Genomic DNA, 12,608 nt, shown 5'->3' with positions numbered 1-12,608 from the left:
GGTGATCCCAGGGTTAAACCCAAATGCATCAACATACATATAACAAACCAGCATATACCAGTAGAAATTGAAAAATTCTTTATTGAAGTATCTGATTAAAAACAGAATTACAATACGACTTAAAAAGAATCCAAAAGCCTACAGGAAAAATAGGACAACTCACTGAAATGGTTCCGTTTGGGGAGGCTCCCTGTGTTATTGTGCCTCAATTCATGATTTGTAGAATATTAGATTTGCTGCTACGTTTATCTATGCACTGAATATCCTTGTACTGTATATTTATTTTGCCATTCGGCACTTGTATATTACCAACTATGTACAGGTCTGTGCACTTTTGGGGTTTCGACATTATTGTTACCATTTCAGTAACCTACATAGTGAGTTGTCCTGGGTTCCGTCAGACCTTTCCGTCAGGGGAATCCATAGCTTTTCCTTTGCATTACCATTGTATTCAATGGTAACGCTTCCGTTGCTAATGGTTTCCGTTTGTCTCCGTTCCGTAAGGTTTCAGGTTTTTTGGCGGAATCAGTAGCGTCGTCGACTGCACTATTGATTCTGCCCAAAAATCACGGAACAGAGACAAAAACAGAAAACCTTTGCAACGAAAACTATGGTTTCCCTTTGGTTTCTATTCATGGTTCCCTTGACGGAAAGGTCTGACGGAACCCATGAACGGAACCCGACACATGTGAACGGAGCCCAAGTCGTCTTGTTTTCATTGCGTATTGAAATCGCCACCAGATCTTCATTTTATTAATCTGAATTGATGTCATTAAACAGGAGGTGACTGATGCAATTATTAAAGTTCACAACTGTGCAGTATTAATGTGTTGCATTGTGTAGAACAATCATGAAAAACTGAGACCTGAGGTCGAAATGCTCTAAATCTCTGACCCGTATCCAAGATGTCCAAACTAGCAATATAATAAACATAGTAAACGGATGAAAGGAACGCAAAGCATTGTAAAACCTCAACTACGGAACCAACAAAGCCAAGGCCAACAATGGCAATAAAAACTGTTGGCTATGATCCAAATGAGAGATATTTATTCCAAGGAGAAGGTTCCTGCTTCTGCTCACTTCTATTACTGATCTAAGATTCAGGACCATGATGCTTTGTACCAAGGTTTGGAATTTCATCCATGGTGGACGGTGTACCATTTGGGTAAACGGGGTTATAACTAGAGGGGAGTTAATTTTCTGAAATTAGATTCAGTTCCAATTCGGTCGTGTCAGCCATCAGATTCTATTTGGTCTGCAAAAAATTCTGCTGGTGCTGCCCTGTGGCGGGGCCTAAAAGACTTCCGGTCGCTAAAGAAAGATGGCGCAGGCTCAGAAGCTGAGCCTGCGACATCAGCCGCCGGTGTCAGCTGTATGTTACAGCTGACACCGTGCTGTAACGGCAGGGAATGGAGCTAGCTCCGATCCCTGCCATTAACACCTTAGATGCCGCGATAAAAAAAAATTTCGTGGCATCTAAATAGTTTGCAGCGATCGGCATCGACACGATGTTATAATAGCCTCCTGGTCTGCCACGTATGATAGGCTATTAGGCCCCGCCCACAGGTGGGATCTAGTAGGCTTGCCATTTATCAGTGCGACACCGGCCTCACATCTATGATTTATTATTTATTTACCCCATTATTATACCCTCTTATTATGCCCTGATGTTCTCCGCACAGATTACATATGTCACCAATGAAATATCAGCAATATCCCAAACAGAACTACTACCAAACATAATCTGCACGTCAATAGAAAAATGGCGCTCCCTCCCTCCTGAACCCTACAGCGTGCCCAAACAGCAGTTTACGTCCACATATATGGCATCGCCATACCCGGGAGAACCCGCTTAACCCCTAACTGTACGTGATGTGGGTTAAAGAGACTCTGTCACCACATTATAAGTGCCCTGTCTCCTATATAAGGAGGTGGGCTCTGTAATGTAGGTGACAGTAATGCTTTTTATTTAAAAAAACGATCTTTTTTCACAAAGTTAGGAGCGATTTAAGTTTATGCTAATGAGCTTTCTTAATGCCCAAGTGGGCGTTGTACAGAGGAGTGCATGACGCTGACCAATCAGCATCATGCACTCCTCTCCATTCATTTACACTGCACTAGCGATATAGATATATCACTATGTGCAGCCTCATACACAAGCCCTAACATTACTAGTGTCCTGATAATGAATACACATGAAATCCAGCCTGGATGTCATGTGTACTCAGAATCCTGACACTTCTGAATCTTTTTTTGTGAGATTCCGGCAAGTGAAACCAAATCTCGTTTAGCTCCGAGATCTCGCGAGATTTCGTATCCGTTGCTGGAATCTCACAAAAAAGAGTCAGAAGTGTCAGGATTACACATGACGTCCAGGCTGGATGGTCATGTGTATTCATTATCAGGACACTAGTAATGTTAGGGCTTGTGTATGAGGCTGCACATAGTGATATATCTATATCGCTAGTGCAGTGTAAATGAATGGAGAGGAGTGCATGATGCTGATTGGTCAGCGTCATGCACTCCTCTGTACAACGCCCACTTGGTCGAAAGTAAAAGTACGCCCACTTGGGCATTAAGAAAGCTCATTAGCATAAACCAAAATCGCTCCTAACATTGTGAAAAAATATAGTTTTTTTAAATAAAAAGCATTACTGTCACCTACATTACAGCGCCGATCACATTATGTAGAAGACAGGGTACTTATAATGTGGGGACAGAGTCTCTTTAAGCTCGCTCCATACACAGCGGGTGACAGCTGTTACACGCAGCAGACACCTCCCTGCAATGAGTGGAATCAAAGTTCACTTTGATTCCGCCCGTTTAACACCTTAAATGCCGCGATCAATCACGACCGCGGCATTTAAAGTGTTAGAATCAGGGAGGCGCAATCGCGCCTCCGGCAGGGCTTCAAGTGAGACTGGCAGTATCACTATATATTGCAATACATTAGTATTGCAGTTTAACATGCAAGCGATCCGAAGATTGCTGCTTCAAGTCTCCTAGGGGGACTAATAAAAAAAGTAAAAAACAGTTAAATAAAGATTTTTTGTTATGTTCCAAAAACAATAAAGTATTAAAAGTTCAAAAACCCCCCCTTTTCACATTTTTCCCCTAAATCAATGGTAAAAAAAGAAAAGTTAACATAACTGGTATCGCCGCATCCGTAAAAGTCCGAACTATCACACTATAGCGTTGTTTAACCCGCTCGGTGAATGCTGTAAAAAATATATATATATATATATATAAAACACGCAAATTGCTGTTTTTTTGTCACCTTAGCGCTCCAAAAAAATGAAATAGAAAATGATCAAAAAGTCACATATACCCCAAAATGGTATCAGTGAAAACTACAGCTCGCCCCGCAAAACTTAAGCCCTAACATTGCTAAATTGATGGAAAAATAAAAAAGTTATGGCTCTCAGAATACGGCGACACAAACGTTTTTTTAAATTTAGCAAATGGTTTTATTTTTTTAACCCCTAGGCGCACCACGACGCAACTGTACGTCCGGGTGGCCAGTGTCTTAGCGCACGGGGACGTACAGTTACTGTGCAGTTCCCGATGCACACTGTCAGCGATGCCAGCTGACACTCCACTGTATGCCAATCAGCGGCTTATTTCCCCTTATTGCCCCTTAATTGCGGTGATCGGTTGAAATCGCCGCAATTTGGAGGTTTCTAGCACAACAGCAGACCTCACAATGAAATCGTGAGGTTTGCAGTTGGCTAGCATGGCGACCGGAGGCCAAATAATGGCCTCCGTATCTGTCATGTACGGAAGCCTATCAGGACCAGCCTCCTGATAGACTTCCTGTCAGAGTGACAGGATGTCACTGCCGTTCGCGATGCACACTGTTAGAATTTTATTTTTTTAAAAGTTAATAAAAATGTTTTACAAAAGTGTGAAAATAAAAGATTTTTTATTCCTATAATAAATGGGGTATTGTCATACTCGGGAAAGATTGCGTTACAAATTTAGGGCGACTTTCTCCTTTATCTGTTGTGAAAATGAAAATATTCAACATTTTAGTGGTCAAAACTTTTCTTCTTTATTCCTTGTAAATATTACAAATTTCTATGTTTTTTTCAGAAAAAAAGTAGATTTTCATTTTCACAGACTAACTCCAATAAATATTGCAAAATACCTGTGGGGTCAAAGTGCTAACTATACCCCTAGATAAATTCCTTGAGGGGTCTAGTTTCCAAAATGGGGTCAGTTTTGGGGGGTTTCCACTGTTTTTCTAAAATGGGGTGATTTATTGGGGGATTCTAATATATAAGGTCCTCAAAACCACTTCAGCACTAAACTGGTACCTGTAAAAATAGCCTTTTGAAATTTTCTTGGAAATTGCTGCTAAAGTTCTAAGCCTTGTAACGTCCTAGAAAAATAAAAGGACGTTCAAAAAACTATGCAATCAAAGTAGACATATATGGGATGTTAACTAGTAACTATTTTGTGTGGTATTACGATCTGTTTTATAAGCAGATACATTTAAATTTTGAAAAATGCAAATTTTTGCAAATTTTCTCTACATTTTGGTGTCTTTCACAAATAAATATTGAATTTATCGACCAAATTTTTCCACTATCATAAAGTAGAATATGTCACGAGAAAATCTCAGAATCGCTTGGATAGGTAAAAGCATTCCGAAGTTATTACCACATAAAGTGACACGTCCGATTTACACAAATCGGCTGTGCCACAAGGCCAAAACAGGCTGCGTCCTAAAGGGGTTAAAAATGGTAAAACATAAAACAAAACATATAAACCCCCACAAAATCCCCCAAAATGATGTAATCGCTGTTTGTTGCCCATTTCACCCCACAAATATATTTTTTTCAGCTTCCCAGTACATTATGCAGTACAATAAATGGTGCCATCAAAAACTACAACTTGTTCCGCAAAAAACAAGCCCTCATATGGCTATATAGACGGAAAAATAAAAAAATTATAGAAAAAATGGGGAGAAACCTCCAGCCCACTAAATCCTGCGTCCCAGCCTGACACCTCGCACGGATCTCTTCATTTCTTGCCATGACTAAGAGCACGGTCGGTGCTTGAAACGCGTATGCTCGGGCACACGCCCGCACCATCAACCATCCTGGGACTGCGTCTCGTTCTACATTTTATATCTTCTATTGCCAATAAAAGTGGGATCCACGTATCCTTTTTATCCTGACACAGCGGGATAATTATAGCTTTTGAAACGTGGGGAGAAAGAAACAAAAGTGAAAATTTGAAAAAGGGCGTCCTGAAGGGGTTAAAATGTTATGAGGTATTGGTCTTCGGTGGCACAAACTGGGCACAACATATTGTGCGCTAAAATGGCATATCAGTGGAAAATTGCAATTTTCACTTTGCACCATCTGCTGCGCATTAATTTCTCATGAAAACAAACCTGTGGGGTCAAAATGCTCACTACACCCCTTAAAATGCCTTAAGGGGTGTAGTTTCCAAAATAGGGTTTACTACTTGGGGGTTTGTTTTACTATTTGACCTCAGAGCCCTGCAATTGTGGGCCAATGCTGTGAAAATCACCGAAATAGACCTCAAATGCGCATGGTGCTCTTCATTTCTAAGCCCTGTCATATGTCCAGGCAAATGATAAATGCTTTGATGGGTATAGTTTCTAAAATGGGGTCACTTCTTGGGGGCTACCACTGTACTTTGGTACCTTAGGGTTTTGCAAATGCAACATGGCGCCCAAAAACCAAGCCAGCAAAATCTGCATGCCAAATAGCGGTCCTGCCTTTCTGAGCCCTGCAGTATGTCTAAACAGCAGTTTATGACCCCATATGGAATATTGCCGTAATCGGGAGAAATGGCTTTTCAAATGTTGGGGTGCTTTTTCTTTTTTATTCCTTGTGAAAATTTTACGTTTTCCACGTTTTATCAGAAGAAAAGTAATTTTTAATTTTACAGTATAATTCCACTAAATTCAGCAAAATAAATGTGAGGTCAAAATGCTCACTATACCCAATAAATTCCTTCAGGGTGTAGTTTCCCAAATGGGGTCACTTATGGGGGGTGTCCACTGCTTTGTCCCCTCAGGGCCTTTGCAAATGCGACATGGCACCCGAAAACCATTACAGCTAAATTTGAGCTCCAAAAGCCAAATGGTGCTCCTTCCCTTCTAAGCCCTGCCGTAGGTCCAAACAGCAGTTTATCACCACATATGGGGTATTGCTGTGCTCAGAAGAGTTTGCGTTACAAACATTGGGGTACTTTTTTCTCCTTTATTGTTAAGATGGAAAAATCTGAGCCAAAACTACATTTTATTAGAAAAAAAAAAGTATATTTTCATGGCCTAATTCCACTAAATTCAGCAAAAAACCTGTGGGGTCAAAATGCTCACTATACCCCTCTATAAATTCCTTGAAGGGTGTAGATTGCCAAATGGTGTTTTTAGGGGGGGGGGGTTTCCACTGTTTTGGCACCACAAGACCTCTTCAAACCTGACATGGTGCCTAAAATATATTCTAATAAAATGGAGGCCTCAAACTCCACGAGGAGCTCATTTGTTTCTGAGGCCGGTGCTTCAGTCCAGTAGCACACTAGGGCCACATGTGGGATATTTGTAAACACTGCAGAATCTGGGCAATAAACATGAATTTGCGTTTCTCTGGTAAAACCTTCTGTGTTACAGAAAAAAAATTAATTAAAACAGATTTTCTGCAAAAAAAAAATTAATTTGTAAATTTCACCCCTACTTTGCTTTAGTTCCTGTGAAACACCAAAAGGGTTAAGAAACTTTCTAAATGCTGTTCTGAATACTTTGAGGGGTGCCGTTTTTAAAACGGGGTGATTTATATGGGGTTTCTAATATATAAGGCCCTCAAAGCCACTTCAGAACCGAACTGGTCCCTGAAAAAATAGCGTTTTGAAATTTTCTGAAAAATTTGAGAAATTGCTGCTAAAGTTCAAAGCCTTGTAACGTCCTAGAAAAATAAAAGAATGTTCAAAAAAACGATGCCAACATAAAGTAGACATATGGGAAATGTTAACTAGTAACTATATTGGGTGGTATAACTATCTGTCTTACAAGTAGATACATTTAAATTTAGACAAAATGCAAATTTTTGCAAATTTTCTCTAAAATTTGGTATTTTTCACAAATAAACACAATGTATCGACCAAATTTTACCATTAACTATCTCAGAATCTAAAACAATCTCAGAATCGCTTGAAAAAACAGAAGCATTTCAAAGTTATCATATAAACGGACACGTCAAATTTGAAAAAAAATGGCCTGGTCCATTAGGTGAAAACAGGCTGTGTCCTTAAGTGTTTAAAGAGCATCTCTCAAAAAAAAAACTCCATTGGGCAATTATATGAAGAATATAATTTTCCCTGCAGTGGCCACTACAGGGGAAATGCAGTATTACATGTGACCATTCAAATGAATGGCTATCCATCTAATACATAAATAGAATGGGTCCACCAAAGCAAGAGCCACTGCTTGTTAGGGTGTCCATATGCCCAGTCCCCGGGCGTCCAGGTGAGAGAGAACCCCGGATCAGTATAATTTCAGATGAAAAAGTAATTGCTTTAAAATCTAAAGAGCAGACGAACATTCATGCGGAAAGAAGCCTTTGTTCTGTGACCAGTATGTAAAGCTTCAATTCAATCACCGAATTGGATCATTGTTCCCACATTTCCGTCTTGTGATTATTCCAAATATTTATGACCGTTCCTTTTTGAATAACTTGCTATAACTCTGCCGCCTGCCTTTAGGTAAATAGATTTATTGGGTAATATAATGTGCAACACTTTAGTATTAATATTTAACAATAGTACATTATGTGTAAAATTGTACCACAATTAAAAATAGACAGGAAACCATGATTAATCGTAGTAGGTAATCGCCTAAAGACATTTGGATATGAGCCGTATTTGGGTAAATCTGTTATTTGAACTCCTGTTTTTGTAAAAGCCAGACATAATAATAAACTGCACCAAGGTATGCTCTAACAACAGGCAATATAGCCAGACAGCCCTGGGGTTCTTTAATGGACCTGGGGCGGTCCACCCATATAATATATGGTATCCTAAAAGTCTCTATAAGCCTTTGTCACGCTCGCCTGCCCTCCTAAATCCCTTGTTTTAATCAAATGTCATCAAGAATTTGACAGAAAAAAAAATCTTGACCACAGAGGTATTTACCAATCTACCAGGTCCTGTAAAAAGAGTCATGGACCTGAGTACCGGCACATGAAGAGAACCTTATAAGAAAATTCCATAGAGAAAAATCTATGAACCCCTTCCCGCAAATTGACGTGTCTGGTACATCAGGATTGCAGGTAACTTACTGCAATCCGACATATCAGACACGTCCTGAAGATAAAGCGGGCACAGGAGCTATGCTCGCTTAATCTTTAGCGGGTGTAAGCTGTAATATGCAGCTGGCATCCTACTGCAACGGCAGCGACCACAGTTACTGCCGATCGCCGCCTTTTAACCCCTTCAATGCGGTAGTGAATGGCGTTGGCCGCATTGAAGTGGTTGCCAACAGACAACCATTTGTACCTCACCGCACCCCCTCTCTAAGGCAGGACCTAATAGGCTTAACTGTCAGTTGGAAAATAACTGTTACAATACACTGTACTACATAAGTACATACATAAGTAGTGCAGTGCATTGCACAGGGGATGAGAAGATCAGATCTTCAAGTCCCCAAATAAGTGTAAAAAAAAAAGTAAAAAATAAAAAAAGTTTAAGAAATATAAATGAATAAAAGTTTTAAGTCATAAAAACAATAAATCGCCTTGTTTCCCTGATCAAGTCCATTATAATTAAAAAAAGAAAAAAACGATACATAATAGATATCCTCACATTCGGAAAGGCCTGAACTATAAAAAATATCATGTTACTCAGACGTGATGATGCTCATATAAACCTCTTTACCCAATGACATTCGGCTAGCCCAACATCAAAAAAGGAACTCAACGCCGCGATCTGGACCTTCGGAGTACTGCGTCTAAGTAGTTTGTCTATACCCGCCTGTAGGAAATCTAGAATGACTGGTATGTTAGGATCTGTTAGAGGATCTTGTTCTGAACCGACAAACTTAGTAAAGGTCTTCCAAACTCTCAAGTAGATGTTAGATGTCACTTTCTTCTTACTGGCCAAGAGTGTGTCTACTACATTGTCTGAAAGACCCTTTCTAGAGAGAGTTAACCTCTCAAATTCCATGCCGTTTGCGGAGACGCGGATGGAAAAGGGAACCCTGAAAGAAGATCCTTCCCGATGGTAAGAACCCAAGTAGGAGCTACTGACAGGGACATGAGCCAAGTTTTACAAGAAGATACTTTAAAATTTAGAAAAATCATAATTTTTGCAAATTTTCTCTAAATTTTGGCGTTTTTCACAACCAAATTTTCCCACGTATATAAAGTACAATATGTCACGAGAAAACAGTCTCAGAATCACTTGGATAAGAAAAAGCATTCCCAAGTTATTACCACATAAATTAACACGTCAGATTTGAAAAAAAACCGGCTTAGTCCTTAAGGCCAAAACCGGCTCAGTTCGGAAGGGGTTAAAGGGGTGTTCCCATAATCAATATTCATCACCTAAATATCGGATCTCTGTGGGTCTGATTGCTGGGACCCCCACTGATCACGAGAATGGACTTACCTTGCCGTTCCTGGAATCCCCCCCCCCTCGTACTTCGTGCCACTTCACTAACCCCCCCCTCGTACTTCGTGCCACACTAACACACGAACACTAACCAGGGTTGCCAACCTCCACTTCAGAAATTTCTGGACAACTGAGCAAAAATTCACGGACAGACCAAACTTTTTACGGACACATTACAAAATCGTTGCCTGTGCAGTGTTCTAGGAGTGACTCACCAATCACAGCTCCACTTGTAGCTTTCCCCTGCTAACTTAGGTGATGTTTTCTCTGATTAGAGTCATTCACTTTCCCTTTTTTTCTTCATCCGGCCGCTGTGACGACTTATTCCAGCCACAACTCGTCTCTGCAGAATGTGACACAGACATGGCTTCTCGCTTTTCCAGCACCCTCCCCACCTATACCCCATCCTCTAAACAAACTCGTAATCCACAGTGACCCGGATGGTAATAATGATCCCTCAGTGTTCAACACAATAAAAGTGCCCCCTCAGTAACCGAGCCCCCTGCAGATAACACCACACACAGCTCCCCCTGCAGATAACACCACACACAGCCTGCCTTGTAAATAACACCGCATAGCCCCCCTTGTATATAGCGCCACACAGCCCCCCTTGTAAAGAACGCCACACAGCCCCCCTTGTAAATAACGCCACACAGCCCCCCCTGTAAATAACGCCACACAGCCCCCCTTGTAAATAACGCCACACAGCCCCGCTGTTTATAGCGCCACACACAGTCCCCCCTTTATATAGCGACACACAGCCCCCCCCGTCGATAGCGTTACACACAGCCCCCACCGTAGATAGCGCCACACATAGCCCCCCTAGATAGCGCCACACAGCCCCCATTGTAAAGAACGCCACACAGCCCCCCTTGTAAATAACGCCACACAGAGCCCCCCTGTAGATAGCGCCAGAGTCCCCCCTTTATATAGCGACACACACAGCCCCCCCCATATATAGCGCCACACACAACCTTCCCCTGTATATAGCTGCATAGCCCCCTTGTAAATAGCGCCACACAGCCCCCTTGTAAATAGCGCCACACAGCCCCCTTGTAAATAGCGCCACACAGCCCCACGTAGATAGCGCCACACACAGCCCCCATGTATATAGCGCCACACACAACCTTCCCCTATATATAGCGCCACACAGCCCCCCTGTATATAGCTGCACAGCCTCTTTGTAAATAGCGCCACACAGCCCCCTTGTAAATAGCGCCACACAGCCCCCTTGTAAATAGCGCCACACAACCCCCTTGTAAATACACACACAGCCCCCTGTAGATAGTGCCACACACAGCCCCCCCTGTATATAGCACGAAGACAGCCCCCATGTATATGGCGCCATACAGCCACCCTTGTAAATAGCCACACACAGCACCCCCCGTAGACAGCGCGACACACAGCCCCCCCCTGTAGACCGCGCCATACGCAGCCCCCTCCCCGTAGACAGCGCCACACACAGCCCCCCCATAGACAGCGCCACACACAGCCCCCCCCATAGACAGCGCCACACACAGCCCCCATGTATATAGCGCCACACACAACCCCCCTGTATATAGCTGCACAGCCCCTTTGTAAATAGCGCCGCGCAGCCCCCTTGTAAATAGCGCCACACAGCCCCCTTGTAAATAGCGCCACACAGCACCCTTGTAAATAGCGCCACACAGCCCCCTTGTAAATAGCGCCACACAGCCCCCTTGTAAATAGCGCCACACACAGCCCCCCCTGTATATAGCACCACACACAGCCCCCATGTATATGGCGCCATACAGCCCGCCCTTGTAGATAGCACCACACACAACCTTCCCCTGTATATAGCTGCACAGCCCCCCTTGTAAATAGCCACACCGTAGACCGCGCCACACGCAGCGCCCCCCCGTAGATAGCGCCACACGAAGCCCCCCATAGACAGACCCTTCTCCGTAGATAGCGCCGCACACAGCCCCCCCTCCGTAGATAGCGCCACACAGCCCCCCCGTAGATAGCGCCACACACAACCTTCCCCTCTATATAGCACCACACACAGCCCCCCTTGTAAATAGCGCCACACGCAGCCCCCCCTCCGTAGATAGCGCCACACAGCCCCCCCGTAGATAGCGCCACACACAACCTTCCCCTCTATATAGCACCACACACAGCCCCCCTTGTAAATAGCGCCACACGCAGCCCCCCCTTTATATAGCGCCACACGCAGCCCCCCTGTATATAGCGCCACACGCAGCCCCTCCTGTAGATAGCGCCACACAGCCCCCCCCTGTAGATAGCGCCACACACAGCCCCCCCCTGTAGATCGCGCCACAGCCACACCCTGTAGATCGCGGCACACACAACCCCCCCGTAGATCGCGCCACACCCAGCCTTCCCCTGTAGATCGCGCCACACCCAGCCCCCCTGTATATAGCACCACACACAGCACCCTTTGTAAATGGCGGCACACACAGCCCCCCTGTAGATAGCGGCACACACAGCCCCCCGCCCCTGTAGATAGCGGCACACACAGCCCCCCGCCCCTGTAGATAGCAGCACACACAGCTCCCCCCCTGTAGATAGCGGCACACAGCCCCCCGTATATAGCGCCAAACAAATGCCCCGCCTGCCCCTCCCTTAGCTACGCCCCTGCCCCACCGATCAGATATTTATTACCTATCCTATGGATAGCGGATAAATATTGATAGTGGGTGAACAGCTTGAAGCCTCATTCAGATAGGGATATATGATGCGGTTAGCTCAGGTCATTAGACTGATGGTTGAGTCAGGTCTCTAAAAGGCAATTTCATTACCTCTTTCTGAATGAGGCCTTAAAAAAAAAAAAAAAAAAAAAAAAAAAAGGGTTTTCCAGTTGTAATAAATTCATGGCCCATCCAGGATAAGCCATCGATATCTGATCATGGGGGTCCGACTCTCGACCCTGCTGTTTTGAGGGAGCCACATTATTTAATTTCATATTGGTACTCGTTTAGTGT

The 12,608-nt window shown here is 43.5% G+C and overlaps 1 protein-coding gene across 1 annotated transcript in view; it reads right to left on the bottom strand.

The window, feature by feature from the left end:
- Positions 1 to 8,889: 8,889 nt before the first annotated feature.
- Positions 8,890 to 12,608, bottom strand: part of LOC142663872 (ovostatin-like) — a 57,871-nt gene continuing 54,152 nt past the window's right edge. The window contains exon 37 of the mRNA XM_075842705.1: positions 8,890 to 9,229. Within this exon, the coding sequence (XP_075698820.1) occupies positions 8,890 to 9,229 (340 nt within the window). The remainder of the gene's footprint in view (positions 9,230 to 12,608) is intronic.

This window comes from Rhinoderma darwinii, chromosome 11, assembly GCF_050947455.1.
Source record: "Rhinoderma darwinii isolate aRhiDar2 chromosome 11, aRhiDar2.hap1, whole genome shotgun sequence".
In the NCBI taxonomy this organism is placed as follows: Eukaryota; Metazoa; Chordata; class Amphibia; order Anura; family Rhinodermatidae; genus Rhinoderma; species Rhinoderma darwinii.
This window is presented reverse-complemented; position numbering and strand designations above follow the sequence as displayed.